This window comes from Ochotona curzoniae, unplaced genomic scaffold (assembly GCF_017591425.1).
Source record: "Ochotona curzoniae isolate NIBS_2020 unplaced genomic scaffold, NIBS_Ocur_1.0 contig_1014, whole genome shotgun sequence".
NCBI lineage: Eukaryota > Metazoa > Chordata > Mammalia > Lagomorpha > Ochotonidae > Ochotona > Ochotona curzoniae.
Genome location: NW_024464920.1, coordinates 49,742,874 through 49,765,192, shown reverse-complemented (window position 1 = coordinate 49,765,192; position 22,319 = coordinate 49,742,874). Strand labels below are relative to the sequence as shown.

Below are 22,319 nucleotides of genomic sequence, written 5' to 3'. Positions count from 1 at the left end.
GAACTGCACCAGCCAGAACTCCACCAGCAAGAAGGTGGGAAGGGGCATTCACCAGGAGCTCAGGAGGTGAACCTAGACAAAGAACTGACTGTTTGCTTTGACCAGGAGCAGACAGAGTGGCAGGTCCCACATAGATGGTGCAGGAACAGGGTGGATTTCACAGCCTACTCTGCCCTCTAGAGCCAAATTGGGTATCATTTTTGTATAGGGAGGCAAAGGCTGTGGATAGCACTGTGCATGCACTGAGCTGGGGGTGAACCCATTTCTGGCTGAGTGCATTACAACAACACGGCATCCTACAGGTTCCACCCAAGATAGGTTTGGGTAGCCGTCAGACCTGATGGCCAGCAGGTTAAGAACTCTAGTAGTGACGCATGAGCTGCCTTTTTATACAGTGTGGAAACACTTCAAGACCGCAGGGACAGCAGTGAGCTGTGCATGTGCTGAGCTGGGAGTGAACTCCCTGAGCTCAGTGCATTGCACTGGCCGTAACTTTGGCAAACAAAATAGGTCCGTGTGGCCCTCATACCTAACAGCCAACAGATTCTGGCAAGATCAGCATTACTAACAATCTAGTTATGTAGGACACCTGGTGTCTCCCTAATCCTGGGAACTGGATGTAGGAGAAAGGTTGTATGGACAACGGTGCAACCTCAGCATGGTATAACAGGGGTGAAGAGTGGTGAACCAGGAGCTGGGGATACAGAGACCACTGTGAAAGTCTAACATAAGAACCCAGACCTGGCACTCACTGGAAGGAGTGGCAAAAGTTGCTGCAAACAGAGAGCTGTGTGCCAACCACAATAAGTAAAATCGAATTGTAGATCTATGCGTGACACAGCTTAGAACCTGCCCCCGAGGAGAAGAATCTGATAAGCAGAAGTACAATGACCAAGAGCAAAAGAAGAGACAGAGGCACAATGAGTGTTACTCAGGACTCCCCTGCAAAGGAGCAAAACCCTTTACCAACCTCAGAGTTCACTGAGGAAGACATTGAGAAAATGGGGGGTACAGAATTCAAAACACTTGTTATAAAGCTTCTTATTAACAACAAGAAGCATGTAATTCAGGAGTTCAAGAAATTTAAGGAACATGTCACACAGAAAATGAATCAAATGAAAGCTGATATATCACAAGTTAAGAGTACAGTGGAGCAAATTAAAAGTACAGTGGAGAGTCTCCAAAATAGAATGAAGGAGGCAGAAGAAAGAATCTCAGAATTGGAAGATATTTCTTGTCACCAGGAGGAAACAAACAAAAAGTTGGAAGCAGAACTGGGTCAAGCTAAAAAAAAAAGTGTTCAAGAACTGAAAGACACTATTGAAAGGCCAAATATAAGAGTTATGGGAATCCCATAAGGTGTAGAAAGAGAAGCTGGGATTAAAGGTGTGTTCAATAAAATAATAAGGGGAAATTTCCCTAATTAGAGAAAGAATTGGGAAACAACATCCAGGAAGGGGACAGAATTCCCAACAGGGTTGACCAAAAGCAATCTTCACCATGACACATGATAATCAAGCTCTCTTCAATCGAACATAAGGAAAAGATCCTTAAATGTGCACTTGAAAAAAAATCAGTTGTGGGTCATTTGGCTCCCTAGTGGGGTTCCCCATACTTCCCACTCCAGCCTGGCTTGTCCTGAGTCTGGTGGGTTTTACTGGAGCGAGTGCTGCACACATTGGTCGGGCACTGGCTGCCAGAGCCATGCAGGACACAGACCCAGGCCCCTGTCTTAGAGCATGCATTCCTGGGGGAGATCGTAAAGTCAGTGTGTAGCGTGTTAGGAGGCCATGGGTCCTAGAGGGAGAAGAATAAAGCAAGGCTGAGGCTGGGGCCTGGACTGGGGTGGGGTGTACGAGAAAGCTACATCGTGGGAAAGTGCCTGGTACAGGAGGAAGGCCACTGTTGGGGATGGGATGAGTAGGTGAACTGTGCCTGCTGAGGACCAGCTGACAGGGCCAAGAACTGAAGGTGGGCGCTTGGGGAGAGCACAGGGCGGGGCAGGCAGGAGTGATGTCTGAAGACCGGTCTTCCATGGTAGGTAGAGGTGTTATGAAGTCTGGACCCCTGTGTCCTGGGAGGCTAGCACCTTGGAGGAGCTTGAGAACGTGTCCTGGGCTACCTTGCATCTTTAAGAGAGTCGCAGTATTAATATAGACTGAAGTGGAGGAGTGCTGGGAGAGACCAATGCCTGTGAGAGTGGGGGGAATCCTGGGGTGAGTGGGGGGAATCCCCTCTCTTGAAGCCACAGTGCTGTCCTGTGCCTCCTGAGCATGCCCAGGGTGAGGTATGCTGGGATCCTTCCTGCTCTGCAGCACAGGGCAGTTCAGGAAACCAGATGGAAGTTTTACTAATCAGTTCTGTGCCAGTAGTCAGCATTTCAAGTGCCTTAGGGGGTTACCCCAGGGCACCCCCAGAGCCTCGCCTGTGTCCCTGTCCCACCAGGACCTCTGTGCCGTGGGGAACTTTGATCCCTGCCAGTGGGGTCAGCCTCTCTGTTGGGCTACTCTGTCCCGTTCTCACAGGCTGGTTGCCCAGGGTTCCGTCCCACAGATTGGCTGGCAGTTTTTAGTTTTTGCTGGCAATTGAGATAGTTTTCAGTGCTTCTTGGTTTTGTCTGTTGCTACTGGATAATGATGTTGTAGTGATGAATCCTTAGGGGAGGTCGTTGGGTTAGAAGATAGATGTTTGCTAAGTGTGTCATGCATTGAGGAGGCATGCAGCAGGGCACACTGTTACAGTTCTGAAGACAGACATCCATGGAATCCAGCATGTATTTGGTGTTTAATCACACATCCTATAAGCTTTTGAGGTCTTAGCCCCTTAAAAATCTTGCTTATTTAATTAGAAGCCAGAGAGGCAGAGATCTACCTGCTGGTTCCCTCCACAGTGCCCTTAAAAGATGGGGCTGAGGCCCAACGTGGTAGCCTAACACCTCACACCGGCCGTGATCCTATACGGGCACTGGTTCTAATTGCAGCAGCCCTGCTTCCCATCCAGCTCTCTGCTTGTGGCCTCAGAAAGCAGTCAGTTTGGCCCAAAGCCTTGGGGCTCTGCACCGGCATAGGAGATACGGAAGAAATTCCTGGATCCTGGCTTCAGTTTGGCTCAGCACTGGTCGTTGCAGCCTCTTGGGGGGTGAATCAGCAGACAGAAGATCTTCCTTTCTGTATGTCTGACTTTCCAACAAAAATAAATAAATCTGAAGGAAAAAAAAAGATTGGATTCAGGGCCAGGGGCAATAGCCTAGTGGTTAAATCCTTACCTTGTGTTCTACAGAATTCCATGTGGGTGCCAGTTTATGTCCCGGCTGTTCTACTTCCCTTCCAGCTCCCTGCTTGTGGCCTGGGAAGACAGTTGAGGACAGCCCAAAGCCTAGGGACCCTGCACCCCCGTGGGAGCCCCAGAAAAAACTCCTGGCTTCAGACCAGCTCAGTTCTGGCCATTGTGGCCACTCAGGAAATGAACCAGCAGATGAAAGATCTTTCTGTCTTCCTTCTCTCTGTAGATCTGCCTTTCTAATAAGAATGAATAAATCTTATTTTCAAAAAAAGGGGATGGGCTGAATCTGGGAGTTCAGAATCAGAGGTCATCCACATGAGTGGCAGGGAGCCAATTACTGAGACCATTGCCTGATGCTTGCCAAGGGGTGCAGTAACAGGATGCTGTAAGGACGGCTTTGCGTTGACAGGATGCTGTAAGGGGTGCGGTCACAGGATGCTGTAAGGACGAGACCCAGGTTGACCCAGGCGCTTTGATATGGGACATTGGCATCCCCAGCTGCGTGCTTTAGTTTTTATTTTATTTATTTAAAAACCAGAGTCACTCTCTCTCTTTCTCTCTTTCTCTCACTCACTCACTCTCTCTCACAAACACTCACACACAAACAGAGGAGAGAAGAGAGGGAACAGGCAAGCAGGCAAAGAGAGATCTTCCATCTGCTGGTTCACTCCCCAAATAGTTATAACAGCCAGGACTGGGCCAAGCTAGGAGCCAGGAGCTTCACCTGCTGTGTCACAATGCCAACTCTACAAGCTGTCTTAACCACTGTGCTTGACGTCTGCCTCTGAGCCTTTACTTTTTAAACCCAGTAGCACAGATTTAAAAAAAAAAAATCAGGATTGCTCTAAAGCATATCTGATGTAGGATCATTCGATTCTGAAGTCCTTCCTGCCATCTTCCCTGCCCAGCCTCCAGGCACATGGGTTTGTGCCCTGCTGTCAGCTGGGACAGGCCCAACACTACCATCTCAGGGGTGTTTGCACCGTTCTCTCTATTCTAGTGCTTTCCATACTCTGCAGCTGTGTTTATTTTTACCATGAGCCTGTCTTCTGCTCTCCCCACAGAAGAAAGGCAGCCCTTTCTAAGGGGCAGGGGCCAGGTCTGGCTAGCTGGGTGCTCCATCCCCAGGGTTAGAAGGATGCCTGGAAACCATAGGTGTTCAAGATACATCTGTTCCTGTTTGTGAATTTTTAAGTCCCTACTTAGACAAGTGAGTGGCTGCCCAGTGGTGGACGTATGCAGAATGGATAAGTAAGTGAGTCTTTCACGCAAAGAACTCCTCCCCGCTTTGCCCCAGGCTGTGGCTGAAGAATGTCCACCTGGGAGCAGGACAGACTGCCAGCATTCCCAGCATTCCGAGCAGCCAGCATGGCACTGCTGCGAGCCCCGGGTGGGCCCCCAAGGACTGGCCCTGTACCACCTTCCTTGGTCCGTGTTCTCCAAAGACAGCTTTCTCCAAAGCTGACTTTCAGGAAGTCCAGCAGCTTGGCAGCATTGCTGTTCACAGCGTTCTTGCTTTGAGGCAAAAGCCTTGCAGCCTAAATGCCTTGTTTTCTTATCTTTGGAACAAGTTAAGGACATTTAAGGGGAAGCAGGGCTGGGAGGTGCTTATGTAATTCATATCTGTTGTTTACTTGATATTTGTTATCAGGCCGAAGGTGGGGCGGGGAGGTCTTGCCACCTTCTAGCCTAGGCCAAGGGCACCCTGGCAACCTCTGATGACCTCCAAGAGGCTGTGGTTCTGACTCAGTGTGGGCTTGAGTGGAGTCGCTGCCATTGGATCCGGAACCGTCTGCCCAGCCCCTGTCATTTGCAGAGTCCACGGGGGTACTTCTTGGAGCACCATGTGGACTGCTCTGTCGAGGGCCTGCCTCGTGGCAGCGTGGAGGGCCGTGGGCTCCTTCCAGGAGCTGGGACGAAGGGCTGATTGAACATCTTACACATGGGACCTTCTGAGTCTCAAGTTACAGGCTGCTTGCTTGTCTTTTGGTGGGACAGACAAGGTCCCAAGAAGGGCCTGCTGTCACCGCTGGAATTTTAAGTTCTCTGGATGGAGCTGACCTGAGGGACTATCCCTGGATCCAGCCATGATGGGCAGTTTGGTGGGACCTCCGTAGGTTTGCATTCAGACCACCTTTATGGAGCCCTGAGGAGGGGCTGTCCCTGCAGGGGTGCTCCCCTACCTGTGTGTCTGCCTGCTGTGTGCTGGGGAATGTCCTGTCCGTTTGCCATGTGGATCGCCAGCTTCCTCTTTGATGTTGTCCACTCTAAGAGTGTTATGGAGACGATTATTAAAATGCTTAGCTGTGATTAAGGTTCTTATAAATCATGAAAAGCCATTTTCTAACTTCCTCATTCTGTCCTTTTCATAGTAGCCTGTCTGGACTCCCCTGGAGAGTTCTTACTGGAACTTCTAGAATTTCTCTCTTGTCCCCTGAAGGACAATCTATTATCCCCAGAGGTCAGTTCAAGGTGGAAGTTGCCCTGTTGATCTTGGTCCTTCTCTTCTGCCGCCTGACTTTTACTTTTCTGATTATTAATATATGTTTAAGAATCCCTAGCTCTCAGTTCACGCTTCGGAAGAAAGAGCAGGGCTGTTGGTACAGGAGGCTGAGCTGTGTCCCCTGACTGTAGGGAAGGCACAGTGCTAAGAACTGGGCACTACACCAGGTGGCTTACCCTGCAGGCAGTTTGCTTGATGGTACCAAGGGCAGCTTGGTTGATTGTCCCCTGCAGCTCCCTGTCCCGAGTTGTCTCATCCAGTGGCTCATGTCGGAACTGGCTGTTGGGGTTCAGATGGCATGTTCTTGTGTCAGCACATGGGCTGGAGCACGTGCAGGCAGGGTGTTTGACCAGAAGTTCAGAGGTCATCACACTTATGCGTTGCTCAGTATTGGAGCGCCAGAAACAGCAGCTCCTAGGGGCCAGGCAGTCTGAAACAGGCAGAGGTGCCTGGCCAGTCCCTGTCCCCAGCATGAAAAGGGATGACTGGTTGTGACTTTACAACTCCCAGAGTAATTTCACACCAGTTATCACCTCGATATCCTGCCTTAGAAGTGGACAGTGGCTCTGTGGGGACAGCTGCCGAGTTCCCAGAGCTCAGTGTCCACTCAGTGTCATGCTGCCTGCCCCAGTTCATCTTGAAATACACGTTCTCTGTTTTCTGGCACTGATAAACAGACTTCAGAAACATCCAGTTCTGCAAGGCGCTGGAAAACAGCTTGAGCCCCAGCACGTCCACGGGCCTGGTGGTCAGGGCTGGCCCAGCCCCTGGAAGGATGAAGGGAGCAAAAGCAGAAAGTACCCTGGCCCGTTGTGCTCCTTTGGAGGTCCTTGACCTGCCAGGCACTTGCAACACCCCCCGCCCGCCTGAGTCTTCAGCCTAGACTCATTTTTATGGCTAAGGATGTTTACGTGGAAAACAGAGTCCCCAGTCATGTTGGCGGCAGCCTGGGGCCGCTGTGGACAGCAGGACTGAGCAGAGGCCTTGTGTCTCTGTCTCCGGACGAGCAGGCCTGGTGGCGGCTGCATGTGCAGTCTTGTGCTGAGGTGGACAGTGTGGAGAGTGACAGCTGGCACTGAGTCCTGGCCTCCCATCTGTGAGCTGATGGGCCCAGCCTGCTGCTCTGAGTCATTCCTGTGAAAACAAGTGCAGTTGGAGCTGCTGTTGTGGCTCCCGGGTCATGCTGCTGCCAGGGATGCCAGCATCCTGTATCAGAACCAGTTGGAGTCCTGGCTGCTCCGTTTCTGATCTAGCCTTGTTGGGTGTGATTCATGAGTCGTCAGTGAACACCTGTGCAGTGCCATCAGCCGGCACTTCCGGTTCCTTCCTTGATGGCCTTGGTCTCTGTGGAGTCAAGTGTGGCTCTTGTGGGATATAGCCACCTGAGGGGGGTACACATGTGTGAGAGTCCACACACATCAGTGGGGAGAGGGTCAGCGTCAGCCTGCATTTGAGGGGCCTTTTGTTCCAGAAGATTCCTTCCTCTTAGAGAGAGGCTGCATCCTGCTCCCCCTCCTTTTCCTTTACCTTAGAGCTATTTATCTGTAGCTCTAGGTCCCACTATCACGTGTGGCCCCAGCTCAGCCCAGTCCTGGTAACTGGCCACCAAAAGGCAGGACTGGGCTGCTGGGCTTCTGGGCTCTGGACAAGCCTGCCTCCCTTCCTCCCACCTTCCCTCCCTCCTTCCATTCCTCCCTCCCTCCTTCCCTCCCTCCCTCCTTTCATTCCTTTCTCTGCCATACTTGCTCTTCTGAGCCCTCAATGGGGATCATGAGTGGTTTTCGTTTTTCTAAGTTGTGTGAATGCATTAAAAGAACGTCCAAATTGATTGGAACCTAATACCTTAACGTGAAGTCCTGCCGTTTTTCTTATCTTGCGTAAAAATATGAAGCAGAAATCCTGAGGTTTGATTTTTTTTTTTGGCCGCCAAGCATATATTATGGACTTAAGTGTTAATTATAGTGTTGAAAGGGCACTCTATTTATTTGACAAAATCTAATATTTGTGCCTTTTTAAATTTTCCCATTATCCTGATGCAGTTGTTTTTAAATTTTATTTAAAGCAAATTGAAATCCAGTTCAAAGATTGTTTGCATCCCAGCACTAGCTCAGTTCTTTATTTAATTGAATTTATTTTGCAAAGTAGACAGGAAGAGGCACAGAGGTCTTTTGTGCTGCTTCATTCCCCTGATGCCCACAGTGCTCAGGCAGGACCACATCAAAGCCAGGAGCCGGAAAGTCGACTTTGGGTCCCCGTGTGAGCGGCAGGAGCTCTTGGACCATCAGCACTGCCTCCCAGGGAGTGGAATCAGAAGTCAAGGCAGTGCCCAGCATGATAGCCTAGTGACTAAAGCGCTTGCCTTGTGCTTGCTGGGCTCCTGTATGGGGACTGGTTCTAATCCCGGTAGTACCGCTTCCCATCCAGCTCCCTGCTTATGACCTGGGAAAACCTGCACCTGTGTGGGAGGACCCGGAAGAGGCTCCTGGCTCCTGGGTTTGGATCAGTACAGCTCTGGTCGCTGCAGTCTCTTGCACTTGAACCAGCAGACGGATCTTCCTCTCTGTAGTTTCTCCTTTCTGTATATCTAACTTTCCAGTAAAGATAAAATAGATCTTTAAATTAAAAAAAAAAAAGTCAAGGCAGACATTTGACCACTGCCATTAACTCACTTCTTGAATGTTCAGTAGTTAACGGGCTGAAGGAGTAAGATCACCAAGTCCAGCTGACAGAGCCAAACGGCAGCTCTCTCTCTGTCATTTGGCACAGTTGGCCAAGGACCATGGGGTCCATGAGCCACAGGATACCCCCATCCCCCCTGACCACTGCTGAGCCTGGGTGTTACCAATGTGACTCGGGGCCACAGGGACTCAGGAGTCGTGACTGCTGCTTGGGCCGTTGAAGTCGGTGGCACTGTCCTTGCTGGGGTGCCCTGGTGATAAGAGCCTGCTGTCCAAGTGTGTATCTGACTGGCACTCTTGGCTCTAATCTCTTCTGTCCTTGGTACCTGTTGTGCATGGCACTGTGCTTGCCTTGGGAAGCTGATGGGCCCTGTGGAAGTCCTTTGTTGCAAACAGACTTCAGGACACCCAGTATATTTAAACCTGAGAACAATTTTACATGAGATCTTGGTGGAATGAAGAACACGGTCTCAAGGAGCAGTGGCAATGACGTCAGAGGCTCACGTCCACCATTCATCACAGACCATCGGCTGCCTCCACGGGGAGGCAGACGCACATGACAGCAGTGTGACCATGGCGATGATACAGCTGTGATGGCGCCATTCATCAGGGTCACAGTGCACACTGTGCCCCAGGTGGCATTCTAGGTCCTAAGAGTCTTGCCAGGTCTCATAGGCAGGCAGGGGTCCCAAGGGGGGTGGGCACCTTGCCCACACTGCCCAGCTAGCAGGTGACATGAGTGGGAGTGAAGCCTGGACAGCCACCCCTGGAGCTGCCCTGCCGGCTGGGGTGCAGACTGTGCTGCTGCGAGCCTTGGGGACCAGCATGAACCATATGCAGAACCTTAAATAGGTCTGGCCCCTCTGGGTGCTCACATGTGCCTACCGCTCTGTGCCACCCCTGCCCCTGACTTGGATCTCAGGGCTCCGGAAGCATGACCTGAGCACAGGGCGAGATAAGCAGAGTGACACGGCCATTCACATCCAGGCTGCGGTGTGAGTGAGCTGAGAGCCCTCCCGCTTCTTCCTCTGGCACAGGCAGCTCTCACCCAGCTCCCGTTGTCCGGCTTGGTGGCCATTGCCTCTGTGACTCAGACCATTCAGCTAGTCTGTTGTTGCTTTTTCTGGTCACGCTTCACAGTGTCCTAACAAAGTCATCTGAATTTGGGATATCGGTAACCGATATGAATCAGCCAACGAGGGGTTTGGTGAGATAGTGCCCAGCTAGCTGGAAGGTAGAGGAAGGCTCTTGAACAACCTACAGTCACCAGGTCTCAAGGGCAGGATTATTTGCATTGACATTTTATCCCGCTCTTAATCCCGCCAGGCGGGTGGGATGGGCTGGCTGGGACCTGCCTGCATCTGCATGCTCTCTCTCAGTCTCCATCCCTTTCCCCTGGGAGGGAGGCAGATTACTGAGGCTGCCACACACTGACTGCTCTTCAGAAGACTCCCTGAGCTGTGCATGATGCTGCTGGGGTTCATCAGTGCCCAGCATTGGTTGGGCTTGTGACCTGCTTCCTCCCAGGGGAAGGCAGTGATGGAAAGGCAGCTGTGTTGGGGGAATGGCTGGCTGGCGTTAACCCACTCTCTTCCTCGTGTGCCTTTCTGTCACAGGTTTGCAGATTGTGAGTGTCCGATCCTGAAGCGTTCTCAGCTGCTCCTTCGCCTTGGAAGACATGTCTGTCACTTACGATGACTCCATTGGAGTTGAAGTGTCCAGCGACAGCTTCTGGGAGGTAACGCCCTGCAGCCTCCCCGGCTCGGTGCCTGGCCCCTGGATGTTTGCAGGGTGCAGCCAGGTGCATGGGCATTGGAGAAGCTGTTCAGCCAGCTCACATGTGCCACAGCCATCACGAGGGCAGGAGCCCACCTGGCCACTGGCCAAGGCTGGGGTGTTGATTCAAGTTCTTGTTAGTCTGTCTGTTTCAGATCTTCTGTGTTTAGGAACGGTGCACATCCTGTCATTCCTGGGCACGGCCCAGGGGGCAGCTTCCCTTGTGAGCTCAGTGTGTAAACGTGGACGGCCAGCGTGGCCATCACACCCACCCCCTGCCCCCTGATTGTACCTCCTGCAAACTCCCTGTCCATCCTGAGTAGGCAGTGTTATGGGCGTCTTCGGTTTGTTAGAGACAGAGAGAGGCTAACTCTACCTCCAATGCCTACAGTGGCCAAGGCTGGCCAGGGCTACAACCAGAAGCTAGGGACATGACCAGTTCTCCTGGGAGAACGGCCAGGGTCCAGCCTCCTGGGCCGTCGCCATTACCTCCCCGGCTCTGCCTCAGCAGGAAGCTGGAGTTACGAGCTGGAGCCAGGAATTGAACCCAGGAACTGATGTCATCAGTGTCTTAAGGCCAAGCACTGCTTAGGTCTACTTAGTTTTCTGCCTTTCAGTTAGAGCAAAGTCAAATCACTGTTATCCTTAAGATCTATTTTTATTTGAAATCCAAAGTTAGAGAGAGGGATAGAAAGAGATAAGGAAAAAGATTGTCCATCCACTGCTTTACTCCCCAAATGGCTGCAGCTGTCAGGGCTAGGCCAGACTGAAGCTGAGCGCCAGGGACCTCATTCTCGCCTCTCATGTGCATGCAGACACCAAAGCACTTGTACTAACACTACTTTCCCAGCTGCATTAGCAGGGCACTGGATCAGAAGCAGAGCAGCTGGGACTTAAGCCACTGCTCATGTGGGATGTTGGAGCCACAGGCAGAAGCTTACTGTGCTGTGCCACCAATGCCAGCCGCATAAAGTGAAGTCAGCTTCTGCCTCAGGTTTTGTCACCATGGCAAAACCCTTAAAGATTTTTTGGCAGTTGTGGGCTGCATAGAAAGAGCCTTTAGTGCTGACTCTTGGCAGATCATCCATCTGCCTGAGTCTCAGGTGGTTACCTGTAATTATTGACAGATGAGTAACTTTCCTGGAGGAACCAGCTGCTGGCAGGGTCCTGGTGTTCACCAGGGTGCCTAAGCTGGGTGTGTGTCTGAATCAAGTTCCAACTGATGGTACCATTCATATGGACAACTTATTATAACTACCAGGTTTTTTCAAAGATGGCCTGGGAAAGCAGTTGAGGATGGCCCAGAGCCTTGGGATCCTGCACTTGCTTGGGAGACCAAGAGGAGGCTCTTGGCTCCTGGCTTTGGATTGGCAGAGCTGTTTCTGTTGCTGCCACTTGGGGAGTGAATCATTGAAAGAGGATCTTCCTCTCTGTCTCTCTTCCTCTCTGTATATCTGACTTTCCAATAAAAAATAAGTCTTTAAAAAAAAAAAAAAAGGCCAGGAAGCTCAAAATGCTTCCAGCCCTTTTCTGTTCATGTATTGGGTTAAGAGCCATCACTGACTCCATGTGTTAAGGTTTGTATCTGTTGAGCACCAGCTGTGTGCAGGGTCCTATGAGAATGACATGGGATGCAATGGACCGAGTCCTTGGCTCTCGAGCTGCTCCTGGGGCGGCAGACCGAAGAGGCACCCAGGGAGCAGCTGCACTCCACCCCTGCCCTTCTGACGGCAGCCATCGTGTGTGGTGCCAGCCAAAGCTCGGGGCTCAGCGTCCAGAGAGGCACACCTACACTGGAACTCTGTCCCCCAGGGCAGCAGAAATGGCAGGAGCTGCAGACAGACATGCGACCGGCTGCCCTGCAGCAGGCTGGGACGAAACCAGAGGAAGCCTCATCCAAACTGGTAGTTATGAGGAGTCGTTCAGAGTGCCCTGGAACAGTGTTACTCCTGCCCGCCCCTCAGCCCCTAGCCACTTGTGCAGGCGCATGTACAGGCTGTAACCACTGTGGTGCAGAAGCCCTCAGGGAGCTAGTGGTGGCAGTGCAGAGCTGGCCTGTGGGCTCCTGGGATGCCGACCTGTACAAAAGTGGTTCATCTTAACGCTGGATCCCCATGGCAGATAGGAACCCTTGGAGCTTTGGTGCCTTTTTGTGAACTGTGGTGACATTGTTAAACTGGTATTGAGCAGTAGCTTCCTTACCTCAGTGGTGGCAGATAGGGCCTTGTGGCTGACAGGCCTGAAGATGCCATGGAGCAGGTGAAGACGTGGCTTAGGAACCAGGGGACCTTGGGTCATGCCTGCCCTTATTAGTTACCGCCCATGTGGGGCTCAGGACCAGACTTTGCCTCAGTTTCCCAACTGTAAGACTGAGGTAACAAGCATGCCTGTACCTGGTGTGGTAAGGATCGAGGGATGAATACAGGCAGGTGGCATGGGGTCAGGACAGGCCTGGCCGCAGGACCCTGCAGTGCCCTTGGCGGTGTTGTCGTCACCCCATTTAGTTGCTGAAACTGCTGGGGCTTTTTTGTAGCTGGATAGAGTGATACCACAGGAACTTTCATCTGCGCATTGTAAGTCTTAGGTGAACATTGCTGTGTGTATTGTCAGCACATAATGAAGAAGGAGCCATAGCAGGTGTGGCTGTTTAGTTAACAAACTCGTGCGCCCCGAAGAGTTCTCAGCTGCCATGCTGTCAGGAGTGGGCTGACTGCTGGCACTCTCTGTGGGGACTTGCTGGTTGGAGGAGAAGCTGCGAGGCCCTGCTGGGCCCAGAGCTCAGGTGTGCACTGCCAGCTGGATGTCTCTGCAGGCGCCAACAGGGCCTCTTCCAGAGAGGCAGCTTTCCTGAGCAAGCCTTTTGGTCTAGAGCTGGAAACCTGCGTGGTATGTTACCCCCAGCTCCTGTGCCCTCAGGGGAGGGGCATAGGTCTGCCCTCTGGTGCCTTTGGCTAACATTAGGAGAGAAGGCAGGTGTTAGGCAGTTTGTGGTGCCTGGGGCTGTAAGACCTGCTGCGCCCTGGGGAGGAGACAGGGCGGGGTGGCACTTACTAAGCACTCAGGCATTTGCAGGTGAGTGAATAAGCAAGCACGTGCAGGGGATGACCCTCAGGGACAGTGCTGGAAGGGACCCAATGGCTATTGGAGAGGGCGTATCCTGCACTACCCACTAAGAGATTTAGAAAAAAGGGAAGGCGAAGGGCTATGGTTTCTGCGAGGGACATGCTTAAAACTAGGAGAAGAGGTGTGTGGGGCAGAAGTGTCAGAGCCACACGAGAACCCCACGGTGCAGGGCAGGAAGGGCTGCTGGCCAGAGTTGGCACGGGGCCTGTGGGTGGTGGGAAGAGCCGGGCCTTGCGTTGAGAGCAGGAGAAAGGACCGTGTTCTAAGTTAGAGCAGAGTCTGGAGCTAAGGGGACAGGCCCACACAGAGGGCCAAGGCCCCAACCTCCCGGGGGCCAGGGGCCTGTTCCAGAAGGAGGTAGGAGGCTGTGCTGGCTGGAGTGGCAGGGCACATGGAAGCTGGCTCTCCACGGAGGCTATTCCTGGGGCAGCTGGAACCTGAAACAGCCTCCCCAAGGAGGCTCCATGGAGCGAGGGGCAGGTGAGACACATCAGTCTCCCTGCAGGAGCCTGGGCACCCTGTCCCTGGGGTTCCACGCCTGAGCCTGGAGCATCTCTTTGGCTTTCCAGCTGAAGGCTTTTCTAGTGTCGCCGGAACTTCCTAGGATAGCCTCAGTGGGCTCTGGAACACCCCACTGCCCACATCTCCAGGGGTTCCCTGGTGGTGGGGACAAACTTCACCTACACCTGGGGCCAGGGCCTGCCTCATCCCAGGTTGGCCACTGGCATTCCTACACTGCCGTCAGCTGCATGCACGGTTAGGGCCCAGGTCTCCCTGGCTGCTTGCTGTGCTGATCCTGTGTGGCTGACTCTCAGGCAGAGCTGATTTTTCGAATTCAGAACAGGGCTGTGTGGCCTTCAGGTGCTGTGAACACAGATGGAAGTTACGTGAATTGCTGCCAGACATTGAAGTTTAAACAGAAAGCTCCCATCTGCGCAGCACTGGGATTTGTTTGATGGGGATAACAGGCTTCTTCCAAGCGGCCTCTTTCCTGGCTCAGCCTGAGTGGCTGAGTGGGTCCCAGCAGCGTCACTGTACACGTGCCCACCTCCTGCAGCTCTGTGTGGAGTGCTGCTCGTGGGGGACAGTGGAGGTGACTGCATTGGCTCCTCCAGTAGGCTGTGGCTCCCACCGAGTGCTGGGGCTTCGCTCAGCGTTTACCTTGGCAGAACCAGACGCTCCAGGGTTTGTGTCATCAGGAGATGTCATGCTCAGCTGCACTTTTGTTTTCTCATCTGATGTCAGCAATGCCCAGGTAACAAAGTAGCCCTCCCAGGCTGCCAGGGTAAACAACCCGGGCCCAAGATTCTCTGCCAGCTTGCTAGGCTGCAGGGAGGAGGTGAGGCTCTCCAGCTGGTGCACTCCGGCACTTTCAGTACTGATGGGAGTGCTTGCCATCTCTGCAGTTACTGCCTAACGACGGGCCACAAGATGACTTCTTAACCTCTGTGGAAAGGACCAGTGGTCCTTGTCCTTGTCTCCTCCACTACATGCACCATTTGGGATTTCCTCTGTGAGGCCAGAAGCATGGGGAAGAGTAAAGACACAATCTTTGTCCCTAGAGCCCGCTGTTTTCTGCATGTAGGTGTGTGACAGTAGACAACCACACAGGGTCACACGTCAGGGATGGCCCTCCTGGGAAGGCACTGCACACACTTTGGGCCTCGTAGCACCCTCCCTCTCACTTCCTGCAGGCAGCACGGGCCAGTGCTCCTTCTTAGGATGTGTTACCATCTGACCATCAGTCCATGTGGGTGGGCATCAGGCTGGTTCACCAACATATCCCTGTGATGTCAGAAGCTGGACATCCTGGGTGCTTCAGAGAGTGGCACTGACAGATCTGCCACTGTGTAGGGTCCTGGGAGGTCAGCCAGTCCCCACGGCCTCCTTTTCCCAGTGTGCAAGATGAAAATATCGGGCCCAACACAATGGCTCAGTGACTAAATCCCTGCCCTGTATGCACTGGAATCTCGTATGAGTACTGGTTTGTATCCTGGCTGCTCTACTTCCCATCCAGCTATTGCTTCTTGGCCTTTTGGCTAAGATCAAGTGTACTTCCCTACTTCCCACCCAGCTCCCTGCTTGTGGCCTAGGAGGGCAGTGGGGGACAGCCCAAAGCCTTGGGATCCTGTACCCACATAGGAAACCTGGAAGAAGCTCCTGGCTCCTGGCTTTGGACTGACTTAGCTCCAGCCATTACAGCCACTTGGGGAGTGAGCCAGCAGAGGAAGATATTTCTGTATCTCTCTCTATATAAATCTGCCGTTCTAATAAATAAATCTTAAGAAAAATAAAATAAATGAATGAAATTGTAAAATTTGAAAATAAGTAGATCTTTTAAAAAAAAATGAAGCTGTGACCAGTGAGAGGCCAAGAGTGTGACTGACCAGGAAGAAGCCAGTGGGTCCTTGGCCCTCACAGGTTCAACTATGTTTGCCCAGAACATAGATACACTGTGGGGAGGGGAGGAAGCCAGCAGAGCCCACATTACAGGGCAGTGCCAGCTCCGTGCCGCTCCCCTGTGAGGAGGAGTCCAGGGCAAGAGGCGGTGATGGAGATGCCGAGGGGTGCAGTGGAGTTGGACCAGATAGCAAGCTCGTTGGACCCACCTTGGGCTACCGCACAACTGTCATGAAGGTATCCCAGAAGTATCGTTTTCTGTACTTCTCTTCCGGGCTGACAGTGAGAACTGTACTTTATCAGCTGTGGATAAGACTTCAGACTCTGAGTGCCCGACTCCTGAAGGACCCCGCCAGCAGTTTTTCTCTGTTGCTCACCTTGGCACAGCTGCCTTGCCCTGGAATCTTCCTCTGTGCAATGTAGAGGAATTCACTGTGGCGCTTGGGCCTGGGGTAATGGTCAACCTAAGGGTATAACTCGAGGTCATCTTTGGCCAGTAGCCCTAGCAGTTCACAAGCTTGGGGTTCCTGGGGTGAGTCTTGTCAGCACGTGGCCCACAGGAGCGGGGCCTTTGCTGGGGCTCATGGTCTGGGGAGACACACACACATCACTCAACATTGACCCTGAACTCTCTGCACTCTAAGACCTTGGCCCCAGCAGGGCTCTGGCAAGACAGCTCTGTCCCTTTCTGGCTGTGTGATCTTGGATGACTGCTCCTCTTCAAACCATTGTTTCCTGTTATGTAGAGTAAGGAGCCTGGTAGCAATGACTGAGGTGACCCCAGCACCCTGCCCAGCAGAACACAGTCCATTGTGATGCTGCTGCTGATGGAAACCTGTGTTGGAGCCACTGGCCAGGGGTGCACTGTCCAGCCTGACACGAGGCTCTGGAGAGACCAGCTGAGCAGCATGGGGACAGTGCTTAGAAGGCCCCTTGTGGCCCCCAGCGGGTGCAGCCAGGAAGGGCCCTTCGTGGGGAGTTGGTCTCTGCAGGCCAGTGCAGGTGATGCAAGTTGTTCCACGTGGTGGTCCAGCAGAGCCGGGTGCTGCCAGGGAATCCTCTGCAGGGAAAGGGAGCCAAGCCATGGCGTGGCAGGACAGGGGCAGGTAGGATGGTGTACACTCACCAATTCCATCCTGCTGTATTTCCCTGCCTTCCGTGATATCTATACTACAGCCTTTTCAGACAGTCCAGCCCTTGCCAGCACATCTGACCATGACCTCCCTGCCCTCTGTGCACATGATGTGCACCATGTGGCTCTGTTTGTGCCCAGGTATTGTGTCCACCAGTCCTGCTCATCCTTGCCACTGCATCGCTGCACCCTGTGTTGACCCATACCCAATGCTTGCCCAGGGCCTGAGGGAACATTCTGTGGGGGATGTGGGACACGCGTGTGCTTCCTGGCTCCTGGGTGGAAGCTGCCCAGGCCATTTTCCCACCCGCACACACACAGCATGGGTGAGATTTGCTCACCTCCACTGCCTACACGGCATTTCCTGCTCCCGGCTCTGCCAGGTGTCGATGCCGAGCCACCTTGCAGTTCTCAGGCACCACCTGCTCGTGCCCACAGCTCAGGGTGCAGGGAGCCCCTTGGTCTGTGTAGGACTTTGAGGGACATTCCACATTTCAGCGCCTTGTCAATTTTAAATGTAGACGATTGGTGGTAGTACTTACAGTCTGTTAACTGGCCAAGGTGTTGGCTTCTGAATAGAAATTCTTCAGGTTTGATGTAGTGTGTGTGTGAGCATTTTACTTAGAGCCTTACCGTAAATCACAGAAGTATTCACCTTGCTTCTCCTGAGCACCTGTCACGGGGTAGGGAGACAGGGGCATCACATCTCTGTGTGCAGGACGGAGCCCGTACAGGTCTGGGAAACAGGAAGTGAGGCTGACTGGGGAATCAGGCTGAAACCCAGGGCTGTTCACGCTGGGTTCTCAGGGCATGAGGCCGAGGAAAGCCACCGAAGTGACTCAGAACCCGATTTACTGAAGGGAAAGTGTGTAGCCAGGGGCTCCTGGGTGGGAAGTGGGGCAGCTAGACTCCAGTCCTCAGCGGGCTGAGGGGAAGGATGGCCCAGCCTGACCCCAAGCACCATGGAGGTGCCCCGTGACTGGCTTCCAGGCTCCCACAGCCTCTTCACCAACCCATCACCCCCTGGAGGTCAGTTCCTGTTCTGGCAGGTCCAGCTGGGCCCCAGGAGGCGGCCTGTTTACAGCTTCCCTCTAGGGTATCTCCATCTGTGGACACTTCCTGGCTTCTCATGCTCCTGTGTTGCCCTTCCTGAAGCTGTTACCTGGGATTGTTGCCCTCACCTCACCTTTAGTCTCCGACTCCTGCCAGGTCCCGCAGTTCAGCACCTGTGACAGCTGCTAGAATGCTGGGCCTGACACTTCCCCACCCCCAGGCCTGTAACTGGGTGCAGCTAGTAAATCTAAATGCTAGTGGGAAGGCCTGCAGCTGAGGACAATGCACCGTGCCTTTCTGCACACCCCGCACCCACCTTCTCAGGGTCCCTGTGGTGCTCTGGACCCCCTCAACCAGCAGCTTGAGGAAGGCACCCTTACTGCTGTTCCAACAGAATGAAGCCCAGTGTCAAACTCTGCTCTGGCTGGCTGGCTGGCTGTCCTCCCCCTGCAACTCCCCCACCCTGTTCTGTTCCCCTTTAAATAATGCCCTCTCTGCTTTAGCCACTTCCTGCCCTTCTGTGAACCCTAAAATTCTGAAACCTAACAGGGGCCAGTATGGAGAGGGCTGGCACTGGGTCCCTCAGGCTGCACACAGCAAGTGCTCCCGGGCCTCTGTTGTTGCCATTGGGGTTTGGCATCAGCATCTGAGTGTAGAGCTCCAGACCTAGTTCAAAAATAGAGATATTTTGTGACTGATTCAATTGACAGTAAACTTTGGAACAGAGCTGTTTTTTTTAGCTATTTCTGAATAAATTTTTCTACCATGTGGCCCTCTTGAAACAAGCTAGTACTAATTGTTACCAGTATTTACTAATTACTTATTATCTTTACTATGTTACTAATTATATGATTTGTGAAATATTTGAAACTTTTTCTTGCATTTGGAAATCATCAGGGTTAGGCAGTGTCCCCTTCCTTGATAGGGATGCTGTACCCGTGGGCCTGAGCTAAGCATATGCCTGGACAGCATGACTGCCTGACTTGATTCCTCTGCTTCAGGACAGTGGTGCCTGCGCGGGGCTGGATGTGGAGACTGAAAGCCATGGCCTATCAGGAGCCCCGTAGAGCCATTCCTTCAAATGGGACAGTGGGGTTCATGCTGGAGTATGTCAGAGCCTGGTGGGTGGGGCACTCCCTTTTCCACTGTCTCCGTGCCAGCTGGCCTGAGGTCTGGCCCCACAGGGGAGGCTGGGCCAGCGCCGCTGGCTCTGCTGCTGAGAGCTTGTGCAGAAACCTGAACCACTTGCTGCCTCCTCCCTGTGTTCATCACTGCCTGTCAGGCGTCAGGAGTTGGTTCAGTGTGGCCAGCAGTGACTGGAGGCTGCTGGGCTGCACTGCCATGTGGCTGGCCAGGAAGTGTTCTTTCTTCTGGGGACATCTTTTTCAAGGGCTCAGTAAATCTGAGGTGGGCAGGTTTCTGGATTGCCAGCTGATCCTGGGTCCTGCAGGCGGCAGCAGAACCACAGTGCTGATCACAGCTCTGGCTGCCTGCTTAGCAGGACTCAGGCTTCTAGAGTTAGGGTTTTGGGCTTTTTCCTCCGTTGTGATTTTCCACATGACAGCAAGACCCTGGTTGACAATGTCCCTTCTACTGTGTTGTAAAGATGCTTCACCCTCCTGAAAGGAACTGCTGAAGTGTGGGGTTGAAGCTCGGGTTTGGACCCCGTGTTTGGGGAGAGCTGCCAGGCTGGCGGGAGCTGGGGGGTGCCATCTGAGACAGTCCAGTTCCCGCAAGCGTGCTGGAAGTCACAGCAGGCTGCACACCAGCCTCGGGGAGTGAGAACGCCACAGAGCAGCGCTCGATGCAGGAGTGAGGCCAGCCCTCACCCATCTCTGGCAGCCTGTAGGATCTGTCACCGCCTCTTCCAGCTAGGCACCAGTTTTGGGTCTGGCTGTTCTTCCCATACAGTTGCCTGCTCCTGGTATATGCTGCTGAAGCGAGCACTGCTCTGTGCCTGGAAAAGCAGTGGAGGATGGCTGAAGTAACTGGGCTCCTCCCACCCACGTGGGAGACCCAGAGCTCCCGGCTCCCGGCTCGGCCTGGCCCAGCCCAGTCACTGCAGCCAGGTGGGAGAGAGCCAACAGAAGAAAGAGTTGTCTGTCCCTTTCTCTCTGTGACTCTGCCTGTTCAGATAAATAAATCTTTTCTTTATAGAGAAATCAAATAGGAAGGGGTCAGCACTGTGGCATAGCAAATAAACTTCCCATATGGGCACTTGTTTGAGCCCCGTCTGCTCCAATTCCAATCCCGTTCTTTGTTCATTCACCTGGGAAAGCAATGGAAGCTGGCCCAAGTGCTTGGGAGATGCAAGTCAAGCTGCTGGCTTCAGACATAGCCCTGGCTGTGTGAACACCTGGAGGGTGAACCAGCAGATGGAATGTTCTCTTTCACCCCTCCCCTTTTCATTATCCCTGTGTCTATGTAACTCTTTAAAAATAAATAAGTAAACCTTTTTTTTTTTTTAATTAAATAACATGGGCCTGGCATGGTAGCCTAGTGGCTAAAAGTCCTCACCTTGAATGCGCCAAGATCCCATATGGGCACCGATTCTAATCCCAGCAGCCCCACTTCCCATCTAGCTCCCTACCTGTGGCCTGGGAAAGCAGTGGAGGACAGCCCAAAGCCTTGAGACCCTGCACCCATGTGGGAGACCTGGCAGAAGCTCCTGGCTCCTGACTTTGGATCAGCTCAGCTCTAGCCATTGTGGCCACTTGAGGAGTGAATCATCAGATGGAAAATCTTGCTCTCTGTATATCCTTCTCTCCCTAAATCTGACTTTCCAATTAAAAAAAAAAAAATCTTTTTTAAAAAAAGTAAATATAATAGCAGTGGCAAGGGGTTGGCTGAGGTTTGGGGAGACCAGCAGGCCCCTCTGCATGCTCAGGCTGTGCGCTCTGTCCTCACAGCTCAGCCAGGAGCAGTTCCTCAGTCACCGGGTTCTGTTTGACTTAGTAGAGCTTGTTTCTCCTTTCAGACATGAACAGCAGGCAGTTTAGCACACTGTGACCCTGACAAAGCCACACAAGGCTGAACTTCGCCATCTGCGGGCCTACGTGGGGCTGTTTGGAAAGCTGCTGACAGCTCCCAGCTGGGCTGCAGCTGGCGGCCTCTGTGAGCGCCAGAACTCGGGCAAGCCTCCATCTCCTGTCTCTGAGATGGAGTGGTTATTCCAGAAGGTGCCCATGGGCCCGCAGCCCAGCAGGCTTGCTGTGTAAATTAAAAGATAGTTTGGGCCTGAGTTGCCAGTTAGCTGTTCTAGTCCCTCCAGCTGCAGGAGCTCTCTCAGCCTCTGCTGCTCACCTTCCTCTCTGCCCTCCCTTCCCTGAGCAGCTCGTGCTGTTCATCGTCCCTGATGAGCCTGGGGAGGATGGCTGGCCCAGGACCCCTGTGCCGTAGCAGGGGGCAGGTGGGCAGCCTTCCTAAGCCCCGCCTCACTGCAGGATCTGTCTCCCAGGTGGGGAACTACAAGAGGACGGTGAAGCGAATCGACGATGGCCACCGCCTCTGCAGCGACCTCATGAGCTGCCTGCATGAGCGGGCACGCATTGAAAAGGCATACGCGCAGCAGCTCACCGAGTGGGCACGGCGCTGGCGCCAGCTCGTGGAGAAGGGTAAGGACCTTGACCCCTGGCCCAGCAGCTCACAAGCTCATTCTGGATTCCCTGCTGGCAGTTGCTTCTGTGATGAGAGAGCAGCAGGTGCCCTCCCTGGAGGCCTGGGCTGTGTGAGCTTTTGTCTCTTGCCTTGAAGACTGGGGACTGCTCTTTGCACACAGTGGCTGAGTCTCATGAACCAGCCCTGTCATCCATAGGACACACTCCCTGTGCTGGCCCAATTCAGAACAGCTCCCACCAGGCAGAAGGCCTTGCTGCCCAGTTCCTTCATTTCCGGTGCCGGTCACTCTTCCAGGTGGCCGTGTAAAGGCAGGGGAGGAGGGGAGGCTGTGTGGCAACTTCCAGGCTTTCTCTATTTGGATGTGGCAGGTGTAGGATGGTGGTTTGGCCCCTCCTTCTCTCCATCTCAGAAGGTTCTGAAGCTTAGTTCTGGACGCTGATGTGCAGATGGTCAATGCCGAGAACGTGTTACACAGCAGAGGGGACATACATGTTGTTGGGAATGGGTTTCCTGGGCTGAGATAAAAAGGGCTTTTCCAGGGGTGGAGAACAGACCACTTTGCTGTGAGCCAGCTTGGTGGCATCATTGTGAGTGCCCCGGGGACCTGCCCAAGGCTTCCCCTTGGGGCACTCTGAACTCTGTCACTGCAGCTCTCCCTCCTAAGCCTCAGCCACTCCACACTGTCCTCTTAGCAAAAACCACAGCCTGGACTGAGTGGAGAGTGAGGGGACAGCCCCCACCCACTGCCCCAAGG

At 53.2% G+C, this 22,319-nt stretch overlaps 1 protein-coding gene across 3 annotated transcripts in view; it reads left to right on the top strand.

The window, feature by feature from the left end:
• PACSIN2 (protein kinase C and casein kinase substrate in neurons 2) overlaps window positions 1–22,319 on the top strand; it is a 103,271-nt gene that overhangs the window by 66,965 nt on the left and 13,987 nt on the right. For all 3 annotated transcript variants that reach the window (XM_040987203.1, XM_040987202.1, XM_040987192.1), the window contains exons 2-3: window positions 10,080–10,201; window positions 21,405–21,561. In XM_040987203.1, the coding sequence (XP_040843137.1) occupies window positions 10,142–10,201; window positions 21,405–21,561 (217 nt within the window). In that variant the 5' untranslated portion in view covers window positions 10,080–10,141. The remainder of the gene's footprint in view (window positions 1–10,079; window positions 10,202–21,404; window positions 21,562–22,319) is intronic.